Below are 27109 nucleotides of genomic sequence, written 5' to 3' on the forward strand. Positions count from 1 at the left end.
AAGGATTTTTTAACCAAATGTATTGGTACATGTACAACTGCACACGTCCAGCATTATTTAGGCCCATTATTTAGCGACACACACACCCAAATACCCCCCATGCTGTAATTGGGTTTTTAAAAGCCTCAGTTGCAATGTAGGAAGGAGGGGAAATCCCTTATCTCTGATTGGAGGCAAGGATAGGAGCTGGATGGGGACCTCATGTACACTGTATCCAGCCCAAGAGCCAGAGGTTCCCCGTCCCTGATTTAGGAGGAAGATCTTTAAAAATTGAGCTTGCAGCTTTACGTTGTTGTTGTTATTACATTTCTATCCTGCCCTGTATGCACAGGAAAACTGTAAGATTAACATGCCCATAAATTGAGATAATGGGTTTTTATCCCACCACATGTCTTAATTAGCCTACTAATGTCATTTGAGTTATGAATACAGCTTTGTGAATGGTCACAGTGAATGATCACTGTGGTTATTTTACACATAGATTTAAGTTTTAGGGTGCAATCCTATGCATGTTTTGACAGAAAAAAACCTACAATCCCTAGCATTCCCTAGCCAGCCATGGCTGGCTGGGAAATGCTGAAAGTTGTAGGACTTTTTTTCTGTCAAAACATGCATAGGATTACACTCTTAATGTAATTGTTACAGCCTGTATGTTTGCATTTCATTTGCATGTGAGCTCACTGCTTATATTTTTTTCTCTCTCTACACCCACATGTACACATATTGCCAACTTAGGATAACTCTTCATGCATCTGATGAAGTGGATTCTAGTTCCCCCAAGCTTTGCCATAATAAATCTGTTAGTCTTAAAGCAAGTCTTAGTTGTTTTAAGAACAAAATAGTGGTACATTTTGCTAGAAAATATGTATGAAAAGAGAGTTATCCATAAAAGTATAGACACTCGGATCTCAACTTTACCCATGAGGAATAGTTAACAGCATTGTTTGCAAGGATCTTATAATCACCTTAATTCCCTATGGTTTGACAATATGAGAGACATAACATATTTCAATTAACTTTTCCCCTGTTAAGTGCAAACTTGCCTTATACAGCCCTGCAGTGCCTAAAGCAGCAAGCCGGGAGCTGTGGCCAAAATATGATTATGATGGACTCTAATACAGTCAATATTTAGGACTAGGCTTGGTCCAGCTTTGCACCCTGTAGGAATAGCAGTTGAGCCAAACTCCCCATTTAACAAATGGACTACCTCCTGTCCTAAGAATATCTGCATGATTTTGAACAATAGCAGGTTTTCCTTTAAAATATATTGTTGTGGCATATGGGAATGAGTCCAAAATCATCTAATCATTTGTCTCTTATACAGTCATCTGAAATCCATGCTTCAAAGAGTTAAAATTATAAGATGTGCAGGAAAATATCTAGATAAGCAGATCACTTATGAAAGCTTAAAGCTGATGGCCTCTGACTTTTTCCTTCCGGTAGTATCCAGTGTTATTCTTATGTAGAGTAGCCCCAATTGAAATGACTAATTTGGGATGCAATCCTATGCATGTTTAGACAGAAAATGGCCTACAATTCCCAGCATTCCCCAGCCAGCATGGCTGGCTGGGGCATACTGGGAGCTGTAGGCCTTTTTTCTGTTTAAACATGCATAGAATTGCACCCTTAAGTATCATTCATTTCACTGGATCTACTCTATGCAGGACTAACATTGGATACTATCCTAAGTATATAAATGCTGCAAATTATTCCAAATTGAAAGTATTCAAAAATATCCCCCAATAAAGCTAGTTAATAGTGAAAAGACAGAATAACTGCTCTGATTATAACAGAGCAAACATTTAAGGAAAAGCTGTCTTCTAATCTTCACTGGTTTTTTGTAGTTCAGAAAGTAGCTGCACTTCGCTTTTTGTTTTTACTATACCTGCTGAAACATCTCGTTCTCTTTGATTAGATGTTAATAAATTGGGTCCTTTCTTTCCTGTATATTCTCCAGTTATTTGACAGTCCATGTTAAAGAACCTATCTGGGTTGGACGCTGTTTTACAGAAACTTGGATCATGGGGAGATGAATAGTTTGCTTGCATGAATGGATTGCCATCCCAAAATCTCTCCTCAAAATGAAATTCTGGACTGCTACATGCTGTTCCTCCAAATTCTCCAAGAAAACTGCCAGAGCTCTGCTGGAATGGAACATCTTCTCTATTAGAGACAGGGTACCAAGAATGTTTGAAATCCTGAGTAGAGGGATGTTGCTTCACAAAAGGCTTTTTCACGCCACATACATCTTTAACATCTTGATGGGCAGGGTTCTTTAATAAGACTGGGACCTCTAGCTTTTCACCTGTTGCTACTTTCAAAAGGCACATTCTGTTTGGTGGGCAATTTGCAAGGTAAGTATTAGTGCCACCTTGGTTGTACCCCAAATATGGCACGATGGCTTGAAAGTTAATATGGGTAGGTCTTCCAAGATTGTTTGGTGTTCGGCATGATGAACTTGCTCTTCTTTCTGTTTCAATTTTTTTCAGAAATGGGAGGTACTGTTGCTTCTCTACCCCTATATTATCCTGAAAGGAACTAGCTTCTCCTTTGCACGATACTGATGGTGCCATGAAGTTTTGCCTTGCAGCTGATTTCAGAGGTGTGCAAGACTCATTTTGGCAGTAAGCTGGGGAACACCTTTTGCTTTTCTGTACTTCGTGAATGCATCCTGAATACTCAGTCAAGGTACTATGTCCTTGAAAGTTGGATAACAAAACCTCAGAAATGGGAACTTGAGAACTGCACTTGATGTCAGGGTTCATGTTTTCTTCAAGTGGCACTGTTCCTTTTAGAGGTTCTGATTCTGTTGAAGATTTTAAGGTGTACAGTGATGTGATGTCACTAAAGAGCTGAAATGGAAGAAATAGATTGAAGTCCATACAATTTTAGAAAGACATGCAGCTCTGTAGTAACAGTGAATATGTCAACATAGGTGTGCATTAAAATGCCATTAGCACCCAAGGAGGGATTGCTATAGCTTTGCTAACAAGGGGGAAAGTGTGTGTGTGTGTGTGTGTGTGTGTGTGTGTGTAATTAATGCTATAGTCCAAAAAATCCTATGGGCTGGCAAACAAATGCTTATAATAGTATGTTGAACACTGCTGGTTTACCAATTACAACTTTTCAAGGTGGTACAATAGGATTTTATGATGGGTCAGCAGTAGTACTATACTGGCAGCAGTTAACCTGGCAAATGCAACATAGCATCATCAAGTAAAATAAGGGTGGACAACTTGTGGCCCTCCAGGTTTTGTTGGACTACAACTCCCATCAGCCCTAGCAAGCATAGATAATGGTGAGGGATGATGGGAGTTGCAGTCTTAACAACACCTTGTGAGCCACATGTTGCCCACTCCTGAAGTAAAGCATTCATATGGGATAAAAAAGAGCAGGGTGAAGGCAGGACTCCCAAAAGTCTCTTGTCAAACTATGGCCTCAATTTAACATTCCCACTGTGATACAGTTGACACTAGAAAACCACTTGAGCATGGAGAAGATCTAGGCCACAGTGGTAACATCTAGAATCCAGTAACAACAGTGTCATAAACAAGGATCATGTGGGATGTCAGGGCTGCTGATGCTAGTGTGGGGATGTCCCATGCCATCCTTCTTAATGATGTTACAAAGACTTTACAAAGATTACTGTTACGGCATTGCAGTGGTGTTGTTGCCTCACCATGCTGAAGTGGTTTTTCAGTGCCAACCAAACTATGGTAATAATATGAAAACTGATTCTGTATCAGAGTATTCCTGCATTCTTGATATGTGGTCCTCTTGATAAGCAACCTTTTATGAATGGGATTGCAAAGGAAATGCAACAGTTGTAGAACAGGCCTGTCCTATTTATTTTGTACTGGAATTTTTTGCAACTACATTGGCACTAGACACTGTCTATGGCATTATATATGATTAGGATGAAGCTCTAAAAAACCTGAATGCAATCCTAGGCCTCCCTTCTCTTTCAACAATAACAACAAAATGAATTCTTGTTTTGTACATATAAATACAAATAAACACACAGGAGCTTTGTAAGCATACTCAGCTGAACACATTTACAAATTTCTATTCAGATCTTTTCACTCAACACATGAAGAACTTTAAAGTAGGTACATGTTTGGGGACATTTGGGGGCAGGGCATCCTGTTCCCCACTTCAGCTATGTCTGTGTTGCAGTTATATGACATGCTGATACCCTGTAAATCTGACCTTTAAAACTTTTTCTGGCACTTCAGGCAGAAGTTCCTGGAGCTGGTCAAAAGTTGCTGACAGAAGCCACTCCAACGAAGAACTTTTCTTTAACATGACTTGAGCCACAAGAGGGTTCATGCATGGAAATGTAAGCAAGTATTTCTCTGCCTGAGAAGGAAAAATAGAATTAGCTTTGTTATGTTTTCAAGGTAAATTAATGCAGGTGATGTTTAATTTTGTTTCAAATTCAAAAGTAGTAACTTCCAGGTAATTTTTGAAGATGACATTATTGTCATGAGATTTTCTGATTTCTGCAGATAATCTGGGGTTTGAGCAGGAGTTAATGGGGCAGGAAATGACAGAAAATGTTCCCTGATGGTCAGCAAGTGAAGTTACCAGGCACACCTGTTGCTAGGATAATTGCAGATAAATGGCCCACAACTGGATTCCCCAACCTTTTTGGGCCCATAGGCACATTTGGCAATTTTTGAGAAAGTGGTATGGGCACCATCACAAAATGGCTGCCATGGGGGTATGGCCAATCAAAAATTTATTACTGCAACAGACTATCCATTTCATAGAAAAGCAAACTGGTGAGGCTAAAAGATAAGTAATTTGAATACCAGGCATATGTGGGGTCTGAGCTGCACAGTTCAAAACCGCTCCTTTGAACTCACAATTTTCTGTTGAGCAGACCACCATTTCACAAAAGGCAAGCCAATTAATTTTCCCAAATCATTCCTAAATAAATTTCTTTAAAATTAATTTACGCCCCCTCATTGGAATACCACCACAAATCATCCCTCCCCCAATCAATTCCTTTTTCAATTAACTCTCAATGCAGTCATTTCCCCTCTGCCAACCCAATCCACCTACCCCCTTTCTCTCTCTCTGCCAGCCAACTCACCCACCCCCCAGCCTCTGAGAGAATCTTTGCTAGCCAGCTCATCTCCATTGCCAAATCTCTTTCTCCCTCTCTACCAGCCAACCCACTTAGTGCTGCCTGCCCCACCAAGGTCTCTTTCTCTGATGATCATCACCCAAATATGCGCACACAGCCTCTCTCTCCCAGGATTGCTATCCAAACATGAACACACACCTTTGCCCCCAGGATCACCACCCAAACACACATGAACATCCCAAAATTAACTTACCCTCTCACAATCACCTCTAAACACACACACAGCTTTTCCTAGAGCATATCCCAAGAAGAGGTAATTTGCATTTCTCCTGGTAATGTCTCTCAATAGGCCTCCATTATCTTTTATTTTCTTTCAGAAAGTAAATACCTTATTAAATAGAGGCATTAAGGTTAATCAGTGGAGGCTGGTGGCTCCGATTTCAGTGGGGCTATAAATCCATTCTGGGTTTTCAGTCAGAGCCTCCCAGAACTCTAAAGGAGCTATGCAAGGTGCTGACGTTATTTGGGGGATAGGGTTCAGCACTTTGGAAGGCTCCTTTAGATTTCTGGCTGGCTCTGACTGAAAACCAGAATGGATTCACAGCCCCACCAAAATTGGAGCTACCAGCCTTCACTGAAGTTAATATTTTAACCGTAAATGGATCTACTCACAAGTTGGAGGACTAAACCTGCTGTGTCAACCTGAAGGCTTCTAGGTTGACACCTAGGCTTCCTGCCCTTCCATGTGGCAGGCTGAGCCCCTTCGCAAACAGATCTACTGACAGAGGGGGAACCTGAAACACTTTGTCTCAAGATTTGCTTTTAAGGAAGGACTGCTGCCTGCCTTGTAAAGTACTGGGTTGGAGTCCTTCTGCTCCTCCAGCAGAGCTGCTCATGAGTTTGACAGTTGCTTATAATTTCCATGTTGCTGTACACAACACACATGCAAAGACTACACACACAGGAACTTGTCAGGGCAAGGAAGGACAAACATGAAAACAGGTTTGCCCCACTGTGTCCAAACAAAATGGCAGTTGGTGCTCATACAACCCAGAGACTCTATGGGTTGGATCCAGACTCAGTCATGCTTAGACGAGGTCCACTGAAATCAACGGGCCAGGTATAGAATCATAGAAAGGTAGGATTGGAAGGGGCCTACAAGGCCATTGAGTCCAACCCCCTGCTCAATGCAGGAATCCAAGTCAGAGCATCCCTGACAGATGGCTGTCCAGCCTTGTCTTGAATGCCTCCAGTGTGGGAGAGCCCACCACCTCCCTTGGTAATTGGTTCCATTGTCGTATTGCTCTAACAGTCAGGCGGTTTTTCCTGATGTTCAGCCGGAATCTGGCTTCCTGTAACTTGAGCCCATTATTCCATGTCCTGCACTCTGGGATGATCAAAAAGAGATCTTGGCCTTCCTCTCTGTGTCAACCTTTCAAGTACTTGAAGAGCACTATCATATCTCCCCTCAGTCTTCTCTTCTCAAGGCTAAACAGGCCCATTTCTTTCAGTCTCTCCTCACAGGGCTTTGTTTCCAGTCCCCTGATCATCTTTGTTGCCCTCCTCTGAATCCTCTCCAGTTTGTCTGCATCCTTCTTAAAGTGTGGTGCCCAGAACTGGACACAGTACTCCAGATGAGGCGTAACCAGTGCTGAGTAGAGGGAACTAGTACTTCCCAGCATTTGGAAGCTATGCTTCTATTAATGCAGCCCAAAAGAGCATTGGCCTTTTTTGCAGCCACATCACACTGTTGGCTCATATTCAGCTTGTGATCGACAACAATTCCAAGATCCTTCTCACTTGTCGTGTTGTTGAGCCACGTATCCCCCATCTTGTAACTGTGCATTTGGTTTCTTTTTCCTAAGTGCAGAACTTGGCATTTTTCCCTATTAAATGTCATTCTGTTGTTTTCTGCCCAGCGCTCCAGTCTATCAAGATCACCTTAAATTTTGCTTCGGTCTTCCAAAGTATTAGCTATCCCGCCCAATTTTGTGTTATCTACAAATTTGATCAGCATTCCCTGCACCTCCTCCTCCAAGTCATTAATAAAAATGTTGAAGAGCACTGGGCCCGGGACTGAGCCCTTCAGTACCCCACTTGTTACCTCTCCCCAGTTTGAGAAGGTCCCATTGATAAGCACTCTTTGAGTCCGATTCTGTAGCCAACTGTGGATCCACCAGATCATTGTTTCATCTAGCCCACTTTGAGTTAGTTTGCTCATCAGGATATCATGGGGCACTCTGTAGAAAGCTTTGCTGAAGTCGAGGTATATGATGTCTACAGCATTCCCACGGTCCACAAGGGAGGTGACTTGATAAAAAAATTAGATCAGATTCATCTGGCAGGATTTGTTCTTGACAAATCCATGCTGGCTTCGAGTAATCATTGCATTGTTTTCAAGGTGCTTACAGATAGATTGCTTTATCATCTGCTCCAGAATTTTCCCAGGGATTGATGTCAGACTGACTGAGCTGTAGTTCCCAGGTTCCTCCTTTTTACCCTTTTTGAAGATAGGGACAACATTAGCCCTCCTCCAGTCATCTGGCACTTCACCTGTCCTCCATAATTTCTCAAAGAGAATAGACAGCGGTTCTGAGAGTTCTTCTGCCAGTTCCTTTATTACTCTAGGATGCAGTTCATCTGGCCCTGGAGATTTGAACTCATTCAAAGTAATTAGGTGTTCCTTGACCATAGGTAGGTCATGACTAAATTAAGTTCCATTGTTTCAATGGGTCTACTTGAAGCATGACTAAGTCTGGATTCAACCCTATATGCCTAATGTCATATAAGCAAATATATGACATCTGTCATATGTTTATGTCATCTTTAGAAGTTGTCATCTGTCATCTTTATAAGTTGTTGGAGCGAATGATTCTTAATCGAGTGGCAGAGACTCCTGATGATCATGAATGAGCAAGCTGGTTTTAGACGAGGAAGGTCATGTTGTAGACAAATACTTAATCTCACACAGCACATAGAGGATGGTTATGAAAGAAAACTAATTACTGGAGTGGTGTTCATTGATCTTACCACAGCATATGATATGGTCAATCATAGAAAATTGCTGCGCAAGATAGACAACTTTACTGGAGACCATAAGCTCACCAGGGTTATAGGGAATTTCCTTCAAAACAGAAGGTTTTATGTGACTCTGAATGGTAAGAACAGTAGATGGAGGAAGCAAAAGAATGGATTACCACAAGGCAGCATACTCTCTCCGATTTTATACAATATATATACTAATGACCAACCCGCCCCTGCCAATACGTGAATTTTCATATATGCAGATGACACAGCGGTGGCCGTACAGGAACCAAGTTTCGATGAGTGTGCTGTAAAATTATCACGGGCTCTAGAAGAAATGGAGCGGTATTATGATAATAATCACTTCAAATCCAAGTAAAACTCAAGTATGTGCCTTTCATCTTCGTAATCGAGATGCAGGAGTTGAATTGGATATTATGTGGAGAGGGAATAGATTACAACATTGCCCAACACCTAAATATTTGGGTGTTACATTGGACAGAACGCTTTCTTTTAAGCAACATTGCCTGAATACCAAGGCTAAGGAATGTGCTAGGAATAACATTATCCGACGATTGACAAACTATACATGGGGAGCCCAGCCAGCTACGTTACGAGCATCAGTTATGGCCTTGAGTGTCTCTACCGCTGAATATGTGGCACCAATATGGAATGCAGCGGCACATCCGAAGCAAGCAGATATTGCTGTGAATGAGGCAATGCGCATAGTGACAGGATGCCTCAAACTGATGCCCGTTAATAAACTGTAGTCTCTTGTTGGCATTGCCCCACCTAAGATTAGAAGGGAAGTAGAAGCAGATACTGAAAGAACTAAGCAAGAGACTGATTCTTGTCACCCTCTGAGTGGATATATTCCCCCAATTCATCGACTTAGATCTAGAAAGACCTTTATTTAAAGAACTCATATCCTAGAGGGGACCAAAGAACAGAATCGAATAAGTAAATGGAGGAATGAGATTACCGACTTGAGTATTTTAACAAAGGAAGAAATGGCCACTGGAAATACTCTCCCTTATATAGTTTGGAGGACAATGAACAGAATGAGGGTAGGGGTACCAAGGTGTAAGACGAATGTATTTAAGTGGGGGCTGTTGGCTGACGACAATATATTATGTGAATGTGGAGAAATCCAAGACCCAGTGCATCTGATGGGGTGTTGATTACTGCTGGAGTCTTGTACTGTTGACGAACTGCAGCAAGCTAATGACAAAGCTGTGGCGGTGGCTACATTTTGGCAGAGCAAAGTTTGATCTGGATACGAAATAAATAAATATAAGCAAATAATAAAATAAATACATTGCAACTGGAACTTGTTTGTACCTTGTCAACAAAAGGAAACCAATTAATTTAAGATTAACAGACCTCTACTGGTAGGACAGAGAGCCAGGATTTGTCCAACCACTCCTGAGGATGCCTTTTAGAAATCATTAGAATATGGTCAGCAATCTGACGAACCAGGAGCGCTGTCTCTTCAACTCCTGGTGTAAGAGCCACCTAAAATATCATTGCCTTATAAATTTAGAATGAAGATTATATAAAGGTAATAAACACAAAAAGAGTCTTGTGGCATCTTAACGCCCAAGTGATGCTGCATGTTCACAATCTCAGCCCAGACATAATAATATAAGATATCCTGGCCATGCTCTGGTCTGGTAACTTCTATGTTAGACTACTATCATGTGCTATACCAGGGCCTGCCTTTGAAAACTGGTCAGAAACTGAAGTTAGTGGAGACTGTGACTGCTAGATTACTAACAGGGACTGGGTGTTATGATCTTCTTACACCTGGGCTATTCCAACTACTGGCTCGCAGCCCATTTCTGGCCCAGGTCAAAGAGCTGGTTTTATTATTAAAAATCATAATCGGAGCTTTTTAGATACAATTTTAATCCTATTGTTTTATGCAGATTTTGTGGCTTTCAATTTAGTATTTTTGTATTTATATTTTAATTGATTTGTACTTTTTGTAAACAGCTCTGGGAATATGATGGGTGATATAAAATACTTATAAATAATAATAAACACCATTCTACATAAAAGTCCAGCCTGACACTGCAACCATGTAGGAGGTAGTAGTTCTGTAGGTGAGGATAGTGGAAATAAGCATCCAAATTTACATAGAACTGTATCATACTGATGGGAGCAGTCAGGCAGTAATCTTAAGGTGTCTTAAGATTCCTTGTTCCTTTTGCTGAAGCAGATGGTCACTTTTGTGGAATAAAAGGAGTAAAGTTTCTTGCATGGTAATGATCTTCAACAACATAGCAATCTTACAGGTCAATCCTATGCATGTTAGAAGCAGGTCCCATTGAATTCAATGGATGTGAGAATACTAGGATTGTTGCCTTCAACTTTAAAAAGTAGCTGCAAAAGCAGAAGTTGTCTCCACCTCAAACTACACTGTAATTCTTCCTGAGTGAATACTTCCTAAACAAATAATTGGAATTTTGAGATTTGTATTGTTGGCATGAAAAGAAAAAGTAATCCACCATCACTAACCCACCTAGCTTCATAGGCCTTTAGCGAGACATAAAAGCAAACTGGATGGGAAAAATCAAGAAAGGAGGCCAAACAAACAAAAAAAGCCCCAACAGCAGGAAAGATAAAACCTACAAAACTTCCATTAACAGTGAACTGCTGAATTGTGATACCTGAGCTTGCTGCCCTCTAGCGGTAACACATTAGTTGCTTCCGTTCAACCAATGTTTTCCCAATGGTCAAAACGTCAGGATGACTACATTAAGTACTTATTAATGTGTCAACTATAATGGACAGAGGCTGGTCAATGTTAGACTGCACTTCCCATTATCGGACAGTTGGACTGCACCTTCCATAATAATATCTTAGACTGCACCTCCTATAATATCCAGCCATCACGGCCATGCTGGCTAGGAGTTGTGGAAGTTGCAGTCCAACACTTCTGGAAGGCACCAGGTTGGGGAAGGCTGATTTCCCCATGAACTCCTTGGATGAATCTGCCTTTGGGCTGCATCCACACAAGCTTTCTGCAGTTTTGGCTGGGTGCTGTTGCACACATCTGGACCTGCAGAAAATGTCACAACCACAGGAAAAAGGACTTTTGCACTCATCCCAATTAGCTACTTAGGAAAGTGGAAAATCCAGCACTCCAAGCATTTAGCACCCCCCAAATAAGACCCACACTATTGTGAGGAGGGGGAAGCCAACTGAATGCTTAAGGAAGAAATCCTTTCATGGAGTCCACTGAATCAGATCTCTTGCATCCTCTGAGATTCCCCCTGCAATAGTTATTATTTAAAATCCATTTCATTACTTTCGTCTGATCACATGAAGGGCCACATCTTTTGCTAATGTGATAATGGAGTTTTATCAACCATGTTAACAAATATCTTTTGCCATTAACTACCTTTACTTCAAAGTCTTCTGACTTCTGGGAAAATGGAACCAAGGCTGCATAAATCAAGGCTAGGTGATGCAGAGTCTTTCCAGCTAGGCTGTATCTAAATGAAGCAGCATCTGGTTACACTTATTCGATATCCATGTTCATAATTTTAAAAAAATAACTGATGAATATTATGAGTATTCTCTGTACTTTTTTTAGCCAAAAAAGTCTCATTGCCCTATAATTGTACCTGAACATGTTGGCTGAACAAAGGATAATCCAGATTGCATACAACATTAATAGTTTTTGGATTTATTTGATATATTTTGACTGCAATCCTGTGCACACTTATGCAGGAGTAAGTCCCATTAAACCCTGTAGAGCTTATTTCTGGGTAGACCTACATAGATTGATCTACAGACGTTCTTTCCACATCATCCTTCTCAAACCACACATTAGATGAAAAGGAAAATCAAGGTGTTCTCCCACCACCTCAAAGCACCCTGGAAAAAGATAACTGTTTGCCTTTATAGCAGTAAATCAGTTACCTATGGGGATGAATTGCATTCTTACAGCCCTATCTTTCCCCCACAACCTGCCAAGGAAAGAACATTTAAGGCACCAGAGCACTACTTGATAGCTATTCTGTCTGATGTGGATAAAATCATGCCCTCCAGGAAATTAAAAATAGGAGCAGAAAGGACCCAGTTCTCTTGTATCTGGAAGAACATTTGTGTAATGACTGGACAAGATATAGCATTTTAAGAGGCATGGTCCTCTAAAACAGTTAATAGCATTGTGTTGGGCAATAGATAATGTCTGAACCACATACAGCATTCAAAGCATTTTTGAACTTACTTAGAATTTAGTCTTTCTCTGGAGTATAAAATAATCCAACAGGAGCTGTACTGCAGTGATAGCACCATCAATCTTAATACAATATTATCTGAAGACTTTTCATAACTGAGTTCTTCCACGCTCTACAACAAAATTGGCATAGAGTTAGCATCTGAATGTATATGCAAGACTACACCTATCACCAGTAATGATTGGAGCACAGGTATGATTCACTCCTAGTTTGGCATGTTATTTACTACTCCATGCTCAGTTTCCCTTTCTATACAATAGGAATAATTCAACTAAGGTGTGTTTTGAGATTTATATTATATATGCCTATCAAATTACAGGAAAATCAGTGAATGTGTCTTAACTGTTCAAAATGTTATTATGAATCTCTTAAATTCTGTAAGCAACCCATGTATGACGTACAGTTGTACAGAAGTTGTGGTTTAAAAAACAAACACCTCCCCAATACTTTTGTTTCCATGTTAATATGATTATTTTTCCTTCCTTTCTCTGTGGTTTCTAATTTAGTAGGGATGAAATTTTACCCAATGATCTTCATTAATATATTTATAAGGATTATGCTTTACTTTGGGTAACACTCATCCAGTTGGCAAATTAAAATACACAATATACAACAGTTGTATACCTATATGTTGTATACCTGTATACAATATAGGTATACAACAGAACAATCCCTACTTGCAAGCAGATTTGTTAAACCTATTCTCATTTGTACATTATGTTAATTTATTAAACTGTGAACAATCTTAAACCCACACAACTCCTCTCAATGGATTCAGCAATGTAAAGCCTCCCTGATCAGTAAGCAGTAAGGTGTACTTAAGGACAGATCTTCCATAGTTAATTGTTTCTTTTACCTGCATAACGATAGCAGTACGTTCATCAATAGTCATCACAACATAACGCTCTGTGCTCCCAAAGAACTGTAATGCCTCACAGCAGCTTCTCTCAATAAATGTAATATTGTACCTGCATAGATTAGTCCTTGTTAGCATTTCAGCAGCCCAACCAAAATATTACAGTTGTGCTCTTCCCACACCCCAGATCCCAGCATTATTTCTCATGGTGACCTTTCCTTGCTCACGCCACCACCTGGACCTAGGGAAGGATGATTCAGAATATATCCTGTTGGAGTCAGTTTCACATGTATTAAATCATAAGTCCATTCCATCTAATTCTCACATCAGTCTGCAAACTTTTTTTTTTAAAGAACCACACACAAATTGGTATTTATTTTCACACACAGCTTTCCCTAACACACATAATTTTGTACACTACTTTCCAAACATGTGCATTTTTGTATGTGATTTTTGAGCCAAGAACTGCATTGCAAAATTCAGAGAAGTATGTGGATCCAACAGATAACTGTTCCGAACTGCATATTAGTCTGGGAAGTGCAAATTAGGTGAGTTCGCTTAAAAATGCAGACTAAATTGATCTTCCCCCATCCCTGTCTGGCCCTGTGTCTTCCTAAGCTCTAAGAAAGTTCCTTCTTCATCCCACAGCTGTGCCAGTTCTTTGCCTCCTGCTGAACAACCTGGCAGAAGGCTGGTGGGTACAACTAACCTGATGGTGGTAGCTGCTTTTTATTGAGAAATGGGACAAAACTTGTGGTTTGGATGCACCATTAGAGACCTCTTTCCTTATTGACCTGCATATAAAGATGGGCTTAGTGCTAGACCATTGGGGCTGAGAAAGAACTGCAAACTATGAGCAGAAAAAGCAGAGGTATGAGATGCTCCAGGGCCCTGGACTTGGCTGATGGAGATGCAATACTAATCTAGCCTGCCATTTTGCTACTTACTTGGACTCCAGTAACTGGAGGATTTCTGGGGTGTTGAGAAGTCCCTCAGATGTCAGAAAAACATAGGGGATCTGCAACTTCTGAAGGACCCATCCAAAATTATCTGGTGAAACTTCTTCTAAAGATAAGTAATGAAGAAACTTCACAAAAAGGGATACTACTTCTACTCTCTATTTATAAATAAATACCACGGGTTGGATCCAGGATTTGCCTTCTCCAAGAGGAAGGGCTCCACTTGTGAAAGGTCCCTCCACCTGAATTTTTTGGAGCCCCCCAACACATACACATTCAGCGAGGTCCCCTGACTTTCTGTGTAGCATTTTAAGGGGGCTGGAGGGGCTGCCATGGGATGGGGGGGTAGAAGTCCACTTCTGCCAACACACTTGAGCCAGCTCAAATCTGGATCCAACCCTACTGATTTAGTATCAATGCTAAGGGTACGAGGGCTTGAACAAGAACATAGAAAGGACACACTCCCTGTCCAAAAAGCACATTAAAGAACGATAACTTTAGTCATGTAAATGGGCCCATCATTAAAAAAAAGAAAGAAGTACACTGTATTTCCAAGTATTTTCCTTTGGGATGGGGTTGTTTTTATTTCTATCCCAATGGTAAATGCTAACTATTACTATTAAACCACTGGATCAGATCACAGTGTAACTGAAAAAGGCTAACTAAGAAGGGCACTGTCTTATTATCTGTCTCTTTTCTCTCCAGGAACCAATTATATGCAACCATTTAAAAAAATATTAGATATGGAGCAAGCCCAAGCCTTCCATCAGTTTTGTATTTTAAACATTCACACACCAGTTCCAACTGTTTCTGGGAGAGCTGTTCTGAAAGTCATATAAGAAACATTCAGATTTTTGCAATGATCAATCCAACAGGAATTTTCTGAATAGTTATACTCCACCACTAATGAAAAATGAGTCCAGGGAAAATCAGGTCCAATATGCTGATTATGTACAACCACACAAGAATATCTTTCCAAACTAAAAATGAAACATCAAGAAAAAACTGTTTTAGTGTGGCTACCTTCAGTTACATTGTACAATTTTTTTTCCTGAAAGAACATCAGGATCTTGGTCTATTTTTCAGTAATAATGGTTGATACCCACCTATTTATTACACTTTTGCTCTCTAGAAAAGTTCCTCTTTTCTCAGAATCTAAATACACAATTTTCAAGCCTGTTTAAAAACAGAGACATACTGTTAAAGACTCATCTGCAGTTCTGGAGATTGGCATATGGCCAATGATCAGTAGTTTGGAAAACATTTGCAAGTTTACACCAGATGAGAAAAAGTAATAATAGCATATAATCATTATATTGATATTGTCTCCAATATTTACATAAATCTGCTGAGAAGTTGTATTCTTTACATTTTGTAAGCCAAATTAGTATTAATCCTCTAGCACTTGACATAGTGCAATGTGCTTTATTAATTAAAGTATGCTGTAACAGCTGTTAAGTGACCATAATTTGTATACCAGATTGCTTTCTTATGGCCAGTTGATGTTTCTACAGTAAGAGGAAGATGGCCACTGAATGGCTTTTGATTAATTGGAAAGGTTTCTAACAGCCCAATCCTATGCATGTTTACACAAAAGTAAGCTCCATTGTGGTCAATGGGACTTATTCTCAGATAGGTGTGTATAGCAGGTGTGTGGAATCTCAGGCCTAAATCTGACCCTCTGAGGTTCCCCAGACATCTACACCAATAGAGACATAGCACAAAATTGTCATGAGTCTTCAGTGGTCTTTCTCAAATGAAAGGCAACTAAAACGTGGGCATTTTCACTGCTCAGAGAAATTGGAGAAATGTAACAATATTCTAGGAATTTGGCATCCTGATCCAAGAGATTTGAACTAAAATATGCAGGCAAGATCGTAAACATAAAGGTAACGATAGTTTCTGAAGTGCTATGAAAAGTAACATTTACCTTGCACTGTATTCATGGTGTTGATTAGGACAGCTGTTTCTTCATCAAAATCCATTCTAGTCACAATTACTACCTGACACATTATAGAGAAAATAAAGTATGCATCTTTAAATATAAACAAACAACTGTATTTCATCTTTAAAAGATATAGCAGTATTTTGAGACATGGATAGAGTATTACCAGGACCAGAGGATTAATCACTAGAAGCAAGAGTAATTTAGAAGAAATACAGAAGTAAATTATAGAATGTGAAAAAGTAAAAAAGCAAGACAATGCAAAAACAATGAATTCTACTAAGTTGAAGCTCAGTCCTACACTTTGCTGTGCAGGCAGCCCTTATTCCCTTACTTCAGTTCTGGGACCTGCCCCTGCTCCCTACACAAAAGTAGCAGAAGCCATCAGCGTTCCTGGTTCAGTGCAGCGGGGAAGTGATAAGCCAGCAGTTTTTGGCGATATGGGGCAGATTCCAACAGGGTGCTTATGCCCCCACATATTCCTTTACGCCCTATGATTCCGTTGCACAAGCCAGATCTGCCGCTTACACACAGGAGATTTAGCGCTTCCTAGGGAAGCTCCAAAATACTTGTTTCTGGAAAGAAGTAGGTCAGTGGAGCTCTCTTATGCAATTGGCGGGGTGTAGGAGAATTGGGGGGGAGGGCATAAGCTCCCCATTGGGTTCTGCCCATGGCTGTTAGCATCACCAAAGGAGTTGTAGTCAGGGCATTTCCAGCAAAGGACAAAAGAGATCTGCAGACTGAGAAGGGCTCTATATAAGTGGCAGGGTGGAGATCTACTAATGGGGAAGAACCCCATGGGGTTGTGGGGGTAGCATGTTTGCTGCTGCTAGCTGCTTTTGCACCTTCTAGGAGCTGTAGCAAGGGAATTTCCAGTCAAGAGTAGGACAGATCTGCTGAGTAGGAAGAGCCCCATTTAACGTGGGAAGGTGGAGCCCGCCCGGCCTGCAGATTTATTCATGGGAAAACATCCCTTCCCTGACACTTCACACGATATTCATAATTCTGTATGATAATTCCAGCAATAAAACCTTATATTAGTTTTCATCAAATGCCAGCCTTTGTATATTAGCTACCTTATTCTGGTCATTTACATTACTCTGCATCCATTTGGTCATTTGATGCTGCAATTCTGTTATCTTGGGGTTGGCTTCATGCCTCTGTGTGGCAAACTGCACAATCTTCAACTGTCTCCAAATATTATCCAGGCTGGAACCTAGAAAGTCCTTATATCTATCCTTTGCCTTGGACAAATATCCTATTTCAAATAAATATGAAATACATAAATCATGTTTCACAAATTTTTCACTAGCAATAATACCAATAATACCAATAATACACTAGCAATACCAATACCAATAATTCCTTTCCATACAGACCTTTGATACATTTGGAGGCAGCACACAAAAGAAAGCTAAAAAGCTAACCAACAAAAATATGCCCCAAAGTAAGACACACACTCTTTTGGGTTTGGGAAGGATTTTATCATGCCAGTAAACATGTGAAAAGCAATAAAGAGTTTTCTGGCACATTAAAGACTAGCACATTTATTACAGCATAAACTTTTGTGGATTACAGTGTATTTCATCAGACTCATGAAATGTTATCCTCATTTGGCAGATACATATATATACACACACATACATATGTGTGTGTGTGGGGGGGATTGTAAACAGTGAGATCGGAGAAAACGAAAATGCAGAAACTACAGACGGTAATAATTACCTTAACAGTGGCGATTCACAACACAGACATCCCTGCAACAGTGAACTGATTAACACACGTAGTATAATTAAAAATGTCTGTTTTCTATGATCGGTAACAGCCTTGAGTAATAGGAACATAGGAAACTGCCTTATACAGAGTCAGACCATTGGCCCATCAAGTCCAGTACTGTCAACACTGACTGGCAGCAGCTCTCCAGGGTTTCAGGCAGGATTCTTTCCTCGCCCTATCTGGAGAAGCTGGGGATCCAACCTGGCACCTTCTGCATGCAAAGCATGTGCTCTATCACACTGAACAACAGCCCCTCTGAACTGTTCATGTTCTGAACTGACTGTGCCCTGAAGCATATTGAGAACATATTTTACAAGCTGTGTAAAGTATATGCATGTGAAACCCTGCCCCCATCTGATCTGGAGTAGGGTGATGAAGGCGAAGAAAATGACAGGACCATAGAGAACACAGCCCCAGCCATATGGCCCAAGCTGGCCAGGCACCTGGAACTTCCCCAACCCTGCAGGTGGGATGCCTAGGGAGGGCAGCTCAACTTGCCATTGGCCTGCCCAACACAGGTCTCAGCAGGTTGTCCTTGCCGTGGATGGTCTGGAGTGATGCTTGTTCAGAGGACTGGGTGACTGCAGTTGCCCTTCACACTGTTAACCTTCCCTTTTTCTTTAATGAGGAGCATTGATCTTTACATGTTCCTTTCTCTCCTTCTCCCAGAGGCTCCCTGCCATCTTCTCCTGCAGGGGCAGCAAGGAGGAATAGGGCGAGCTTTGCCTAGGCTAGGAGTGCAGAACCTCTTTCAGTCCATGGGCTGAATTCCATTTCAGATAAGTTTTCGGTGGGGGGGGGGCATATCTGTGGTGAGCAGAGCAGAAGGCAAAAGGGGTGGGGCCAAAATAACCAAATACCAGCCTTTTGTAGCTTAAAGCTCTTCCTGCCAGTAGTTAAGCTTTAGGAGAGGGATGTCAACCTTTTAGAATGGGAGGAAAGACTGCACAAAAGCTGGAAAACCACTAAATGGTTGGTGGTTGGGAGAAAGGAGATGGGGCCTGGGGGAGGGGGCATGGCCATCAGGAGAACCCTGGAGGACTGGATTCGGGCCCCAGGAGGACTGATTTGGTCCCTGACCCTGAGGTTCTGGACCCCTGGCCTAGGTACTTGTACCGCCGGGGCTGACCAGCAAGTCAAGCCACAGAAAAACCCATTGCCCAACAACAGAAAGCTAGATTTCTGATAAGTGAAAAAATAATAATCTCATTTTCTGCTATCTAGATATATTTTACATGATGGCACTACTGAATAAGTAAAAAAAAAGAAAAGGGAAAAAAATATTCAAAAGTGCAGTATGCTCCTAAAACGTTCACAGCAGTTTTCCCCTTCACAAATATTTATATGTTAGATCCACTAAGAACTAAACTGCCCTGAAGATCTGCCTATACATAATCTGACCATAAAAACTATTCAAAATGTTAACAGATTTTCAGTGTCAAAGTGTGTCTCCAATCTACAGCAGGGTTGTGGGTTGTGTATGCTATATTTCATTAGAACAATGAAGGGGTAAATGTATGTATAAAACTAACCTAATGCAGTGTTCAAGCTACATGTTAATAAGAGATCTCGAACTGTTACCAGCAAATGAAGAACAGCAGCATGTTTGAATAGTGTAATATCTTTTGCGTCTTTGGTACCTATTAAAAAAGGAGAGAAAAAAGGTATAGTTTGCATATGATCCCCACACACACACTATTTATTAAAAGTGGGAATAACATTTACCATTCCCTTGATGACAGAGCTCTATGTGTGGGATTTAAGATCCCATGGTTGCTCCCACACTAGGCTCTTTAGTGCTACTGAAGGACCGCTCTTCTGTAATCGATTAGAAACAGAATTAAATGGTTGTTCCATATGACACTTCTAAGTGCTACAATCTGCATTCTAATCCTGATAAGTCTGTCCCCACCATATGTTAACGAAAAAGTAAGTCCCATTCAGCAAAGGTCCTGCTTTCCCCTGTTCCTGACTCTTTAATTATGTCTTCCTCTTTGTCCATTTTTTTATTTTTTTATTTTATTTACAGTATTGTATACTGCTCCACATCCAAAGATTTCGGAGCGGTGAACAGCAGATAGGATAGAACAGCAGTTCCTGCTTCCTGACCACTGACACTTTAATGAGTTGCTCCCTGTTCAGTTCTGGCCCTGGCATCTTGAATTGGTTCTTTAATTAGTCACTTCCTGTTCCATGGGAGAGAGCTTTAATTACTTGCTTCCTCTTTGCACTGAGAGTGATAGCACATTCATTTATTTTATTTATCATAATCACAATTGCAATATTTATATAATAAACATGTTTTGTTTTTTAAAAAACGAATGAGCAATTGCTTTGGACACAATTGCATTAAAATATCACCACAAATCAGGCATGAAAAAGCAGGGAACAACAACATGAAAAACACTGGAACCAATGGTTTGACAGCATATCATCTGGATTCTCCCTAAAAAAATTAGCGAACACAGAAAGCATCAATTGTGGAAACAATCTAAATCAGCATCACTGGCCAATTGTCCTTTTACCGCCCTCCCCTCCCCACTCGTCCTGTCTCGGCCTGCAGCCATCTAAACCTGCCTTATATTGAGTCAGACCATGGGTTCATTATAGGGTGACCATTTATCTTCTTTTACAAACAACAGTCCTCTATTTGAAGGGCTGTCCAGTCCAACTGGTTTAAAGATAAAGAGCTTTTCTAGATGGCGTATTTTAACCCCTACTTTTGCTTCCAGATTCTTTTCAGGATTAAGCTCAAATTTCTATACACCTATTTTTTTTCTTTCTTGTCTTTAGGTAAATTCTGCTTCACAACCTGTCAAGTGCTGAGCCCTCCTGGCATGTTTGCAGTCAAACAAAGAAGTCGATCTCCAAATAAATAGTCTTTATTATGCGGTTCAGGTTACAGACTTTGTCACCTACGGCAACCTAGCGCTAACATCCCTGAATAAGCTGACACAATACTAAATAGTACTCAAAATCCCTTTGATGGATGCACTACTGTTAGGAGAGAAGTTGCTGCAAATCTCGAACCAGTCCACAGTGCAGAACCTGAGAGGCTTTTCCAGTCCTGCCTTCAGAGAGAGTCTTCCACAGAGACTTCTTGTTATGGGCCAACTTTGTAGAATGCCTTACTTCCCAAAGCTGCTCCTCCTGCTTGATCCAATGTCTGATCCTTGCATCTGTTACACCCAGCTCCCCCTCCCCTGTGAGTTGCTATGTTACCATAGAGGGAGAGTTTATGGTCAGGCTTTGATCCAACTGATTTGCCTGCACCTGGACAGATTCTTCTCTGTCTTTGTCTCCCTGAAGCTCTGGTTCCTCCCCCACCACTTCACACACTTCCTCATCTGACTCTGAGTCCGTTCCCATGGCTGCTCAAGAGGCCTCTGCAGAGATGCAGGGCCCAATCCTGACATCACCTTTACACTGGTGGGTGGAGCCTGCTAGGATGCATTGGATATCAACATTATTTTCCCCCTGCCCCAACTCAAACTTCCTCAGCACTAAAGTTCCTCAATACACAGCAATACCTGCCCTGACCACCTAAATGGCCCCCACTTATAATACCTATTAATGTTTTTACCTGTAAAAAAGGAGCGGTGTGGGAGGGAGGCAAGCTTACTTCTACAGAGATCAAATTGCATTGCTTTTTGGTTTTCTGAGCTATTACTTGGAGGCCTCTCTAGGTGGCGCTGTGGCATAGTAGAACAAAGTGGAATGACACAACTACACTGGTGGATGGTGTTGGTTTCACTGTGCAGCTCCAAAAACTACTGCATTTTTCCAGTTAACTCCACCACCACCCCCTTTCAGGAAAAGTGGTTGGATAGCATGGGAGAAACACTGGAGGGTGCTGACGTCATCTAAAGCATCCATAAACTACCACAAGTGAGGAATGGTGAGTGTACAATAAAAGCCTTGTCTGGAAATGCTCAAAGAACCATAAGAAGGGAGAACAGGGCCCATCAACACTAAAGACTTGAACAGACAGGCACAAAGGTCACCTGGTCACAATATTCCCCACTATGAAATTGTATTTCTATTTAAATTATAATAATAATTTCTAAATTAGAATTTATACACGTAAATTAACATATGCAAATTTTAGGCAAACTTGTGTCCTCTTTTGTCTTCTTTTTTGGTGATGAATAAGTGGCCATCCTATTCATTATACCATCTGCACTGACTAGATCTGCTACATAAGATCCTTTTAACTGGAGGTACCAAGGTGGGCCCACAGGTGAATCTTTGCATGGGAAGGTCCCAGATTCAATCCCTGACAGGTTAAAAGGATTTTGTGTAGGAGGTTCTCAGAAACACACTTTGGAGAACAGTGGCAAAAGACAGTTACCCTCCTCCACTAAATTATCAATTATTACATTTATATTCCTGTATAATGTATGTAACCTTGCTAATGTTATAAACAATGCACAGAGTGATTTAAGAGCTGAATCTCTCCTTACCAGTCACAACTTGTTTAAAAGTATCACTGATCGTCTTCTCTTGCTGTTTTAAAAAATACCTGGTGTCATCAAAATTAAGGGTGGCAAACCTCCACTTATTCATGCCAAGAGTCATGAGCTCTTTCAAAACTGGACCCACTGCTGCTTCAAGGATATGATATGCCTGAAACTGGCTCTCTGGTTAGAAACAAACAAACACAGATCATGCAAACCTCAAAGTAACAGCCCATGTTAAATAAAACACACTCAGATGGCAATGCATAGTGTTTCTATGTCCCACAACTCAGAACTGAACCTGCACAGTTTTTACTTCTAATGTTCTTGTGCAGATGAACTTTTCCTAACCAGCTGCTGTTATACATAAACACTAGGTGGCATCACAGTTATCTTTTTCAAAAACAAATGCATCTGAATCTAGTCTCATCGAAAATTCTACAGTAGAAATATTTTATTTCAGTTTTATCTTCTTGCCAATGTCTAATCAATTGCTGAGGTTTAGCCACAGTTTCTAATGTGTTGCTAAGGGTCAGCCACAGACACATTAGGCCAGCTTTCCCCAGAGGCCATGCTGGCTTGGAATGATGGAAGTTGCAGTCCAGCACATCTGAAGGGCACCAGGTTGGGGAAGACCACTTTAGTCCTATGCAGATATTTGAGGCTAGACATGGTGAAGAGATGGAGATTACACTCACTCCCAGCTCCTCCCCTGGTGCACCCAGCTTCCCCCCTCCTGATGTCTGTGAGTTGAGCCATCATTTTTGCACATACATATAGCCCAATTATTTTGTCATAAACAGACTGAGCAGCTGAGTTCAGACAAGGCCTCTATGCAAACATGACACTATGTGCACAGGCCTCTCTGCAAAACATAACAATCCAACGTTTTGCATTAGATTTGTGGACACTATGGTGAAGAGGCCAGACAGAGTCCTAACTCCCTCACCACACATAGGCTGCTTCTAGATGAGGATTCTATGGCACCAATTGCTCTGCTTCGTTCACAGAATCTTACAGGGGATTCAGACGTCACTGTCTTCCACTCGTGTAATGCTCCTGTGTTTTCCCACTGCTTCTTCCATTTTTTTCCTTACCACAGATAATCCGTAAAGGGGGAAAAGGCAGAATTGCCTTCTGATTGGTAGTGCTAGGAGCCACCCTCCATCTGGAAGCACCTATAGATATCATGGAATGTCTGAATAGAGCTTTTCTTTGAAAATCTACACAATCTTTGAAAATTCTTATGCCCATATGCCCACCTCAGGGAGGAATGCCTGCCAAAAACATGCTGATTCTACCGGAGATATATTGATGACATGTTTACTGCCTTTTTCTCTATCTCTTCAAGTTTCACCACAATCACCTTTTTTGACCCTCTAATAAAACATTCACATAGGAACATTAGCTTGCTGACACTAGTCAACATGAGCAATAACACTGTTACATAAATGGTAACGTAATATACTTCACCGCTGGTTTAATGACTTTCTGTCTTCAGAGAACCCTTTTTAAACTGAGTTTTCTGCCAAGGAACCCTGAAGATCTGTCACAGGACCCCTGTTCTTTGCAGATTAATCTTGCACTTTTTCTAGGATGCCTAGTCAGTTCACATGGAGCACAGGCCTTTTGTGGTTTATTGTTGCCCTGTGAGAAGCAAGTGCGCCCTAGAACAACCTTGCCCACCTGGTGCCCTCCAAATGTTTTGGATTACAATGCCCAGCATTCCTGACCATTGGCCATGCTGGCTGGGGCTGACAGATGAAGTCCAAAACATCTGGAAGGCAACAGGTTTGGAAAGGCTGCCTTAGAACATATCTAACATATCTTCTGTGGCTGCATATTACAAGGAAAGATTGGTAGCAATGGGTGAGCTAACTTTCAGACAAGCTTGACTTGCCATTGCTGATCTCATTAGGGGGCACCAGGATTCCCAGGAACAGGGTTTGAAAAGTACAAGCTCATGCCATCCCCAAAGAAACTTTTAATTATCAGGTGCTTTAAACTATTCAATACCTGATGCTTTAACTTCAATGGAGGCTATTGCTTCATTTTCCTTTGTTTGCTTTTCCATAGGGACTGAAGCATTAAGGACAACAGGACTGTCGTGGTTTTCAAATGCCAGGCTCTCCTCATTGCTAGCATACGGAACTCAAGAATCACAAAAACACAAGTTATATAAGACCAACTAGAGGACAATTCAATCCCTTACCCTACAGTTCTAATACTTTACTATTTGAAATTCAACCAACATCTGACCAAAAGGCAATACACACATATTTTTGTGGGAAAGGTAAATGGATACAATAGCCACGTCTCCTGTTAAATAATGTTGAAAAACTTGACAGAGCCTAGTCTGGAGAAGCCTTTTCAGGTGCCAGGTGAGCTATTCAGAATGCCTGAAATTCAGGAACCCATATGGTGACTGCGACAAATCTGAAACTGATCTCCTCAAGTCCAAACGGCAGTCTGGAGACACATGATTTGAACGGATGGTATAATCTAAAAAAGTGACTGTTGCAAAAACCCACCATGACCACCACTTCTTATCTCTTCTTTTTTTGTTTCTCTCTCAATATATAATAATAAATCTGTAACGGGGAAGGTTTTACTATCTGAAGAACTGAAAAAATTTATGGAATGTCAACATATAGATGCAGTTTTAGCTGGAGTTCGCTAGATGGTAATATAAGACCTAAGTATAAATGTTCTGCTATCAGATATATATTGGAGGAATTATCAGTTCTTATAACTCTGCATTGCGTGAGGTTTAAAAAATAGAAAAACTAAAATAAGAATGTAATATAGTAAAGGAATCTGAATGTTAGCAGACCTGAATTAAAGCCTTAATGCAATACACCCCTACAAATGAATACACACCTTTGGTTTAAACCTAAGCTTCTGGAAAGCATCTAAGTGAACACAGAGGAGGAATCCCCCTTACACTTATAGAAATCCATCAATCTTGCCATCTGTGCAAGCACTACACCACAACACCCGGTATCAGTGGTTAGCCTACCTCCTATACTTGGGAGCAGGGCTGGCCTCAAGGGTAGGCATAGTTGGGCACCTACTGAGGGCCCACACCCCAGGAAGGGTCCACTGATAAGAGCTCCTGGAATTGCTCCTCCTGTCCACTATTGCATCCTGCTTGTTCACCTGCCTCTCACTCTGGCCCAGGCAATGGTGATGGTGAGAAGGAAGGAGTAGCAGATGCCATTGCCTACTCGTTCACTGCCTTTCTGCCTTTCAAGCAAGCAATGGTGAGATAGAGGATGAGGAGCAATAGCAGCTGGTGACAATGGCAGAGAGGAGGTAGATTCACTGAGGGAGGGGGCCCATGGAGGGTGTCTTGCCCAAGAGCCCTCCAAAACCTGGAGCTGGGAGTTCCCTGCTGCATGGTCTGTTAGGGTGTCACAGAGGCTCCAGGGAAAGGGGGAAAGACTAGGGCCCCATCTATATGGCATTGCTTTGATCCCCCACCCCATCGCAACTGCGCAGCAATGCGGCTTTGAATCACCATGCCCTGCGATACACTCGTGATGTACTGCGCGCTTCCCTAACAGTCTCGCCATGCCTTTTTTTTGCCATTACACTGAAATGCGCAGGTGTGCAGTCCCATGAGTGTGGGGGTGTGACACTTCAGTGGCTATTTTATATTTCAGGGGCTCTGCTGTGTCTTTCTGACTGTGTTTTAGGTAAAAAGTGGGTATTTTGTGCTCCTTCATTTCCGCACCATCAGTTTGTCAGTTCCCCAGCCTGAGACTCTCGCGATGGTTCACACTCACAAGTGGGAGCGCTACATGCCTAGCCATTGCTCGGAAATGGTGGCCAGAGCAATGTTGTTCCTCCCCCAAGGCCCCCTCCCCAGCCCTTGGGTACCGAGTCCAAAAGCAACCGTTGCGAAGATACAAAGCTGCAAAATTGTGTGAAAGTCTGATTAAATAGATGAAAATGCCCCTCTGTGCCTCTGTAACTGCACAGCTGCAAAGGGATGGGGGAGCAAAGGGGCATCACAGAGTGATGCAGGCACTACGCACGCCTGCAACACGCCCACTGTAAGATGTGGAGTGAGGTTGGGGAAGGAACAGACGGCCCGCAACCGCAGGGGAACCCGCAGCAAATCCAAAAAATCGCAGTAAAACGACTCCTTGGAACTCCGCTTTTTCCAGGCGAAAACCACAGATGGCTGTGAAGTTACGGCTACATCATGAGGGACCTCGACTCGCACCCGCCCTGGAGTAAAAGCCCGGTGTAGATGGGGCCTAGGATGGATCTTACATTGTACCAGAGCCTTCAGTTTTTCACACAGATGATTTTGATATAAAATGAAGAAAAATAATAGGGTTATTGCAACTCTCTGCTGTAGTAATGTCTTGCTTAGTTTCCTTGTGGCTTCTAAAAAGTCTCATGAGGTGTATGGTCCAGCACAATTTCCCACTCACTTCCTCTATGCAATCTATTGTTACAAATTCCTGGAAACCACATGCTGTCACAACAACTATTGCATCTCATCCTAAGTACTTGTGAACCAGTCAAGTAATATGATCAGGTTATTTGCTAGGCTAATTACTGAAGCTGTTAATAATGGGAATTCCTTTCAATTAAATGTGCCAAGGTGTGGCTTTTAGCTTACTTATGAACTTGCACCCCAATCCAAACACACGTTGGCCAAAATCCAAAGGACTGTTAGGAAGAAATCCATGGAGATAGTTCAGGCGTTGTTGTTGTTCAGTCGTTCAGTCGTGTC

The 27109-nt window shown here is 41.4% G+C and overlaps 1 protein-coding gene across 1 annotated transcript in view; it reads right to left on the reverse strand.

Moving 5' to 3' along the window:
• Window positions 1-27109, reverse strand: part of SHOC1 (shortage in chiasmata 1) — a 56676-nt gene that overhangs the window by 883 nt on the left and 28684 nt on the right. Inside the window, exons 13-26 of the mRNA XM_084832155.1 lie at window positions 24376-24510; window positions 22366-22542; window positions 19435-19542; window positions 17203-17384; window positions 16112-16184; window positions 15288-15357; window positions 14977-15161; window positions 14170-14287; window positions 13223-13334; window positions 12357-12478; window positions 11523-11616; window positions 9500-9631; window positions 4210-4359; window positions 1886-2852 (exon numbers count right to left, since the gene is read on the reverse strand). Of these exons, the coding sequence (XP_084688281.1) occupies window positions 1886-2852; window positions 4210-4359; window positions 9500-9631; window positions 11523-11616; window positions 12357-12478; window positions 13223-13334; window positions 14170-14287; window positions 14977-15161; window positions 15288-15357; window positions 16112-16184; window positions 17203-17384; window positions 19435-19542; window positions 22366-22542; window positions 24376-24510 (2625 nt within the window). The remainder of the gene's footprint in view (window positions 1-1885; window positions 2853-4209; window positions 4360-9499; window positions 9632-11522; window positions 11617-12356; window positions 12479-13222; window positions 13335-14169; window positions 14288-14976; window positions 15162-15287; window positions 15358-16111; window positions 16185-17202; window positions 17385-19434; window positions 19543-22365; window positions 22543-24375; window positions 24511-27109) is intronic.

This window comes from Heloderma suspectum, chromosome 2 (genome assembly GCF_057233095.1).
Source record: "Heloderma suspectum isolate Gila_16-S chromosome 2, 16-S_ref, whole genome shotgun sequence".
Classification (NCBI taxonomy): domain Eukaryota; kingdom Metazoa; phylum Chordata; class Lepidosauria; order Squamata; family Helodermatidae; genus Heloderma; species Heloderma suspectum.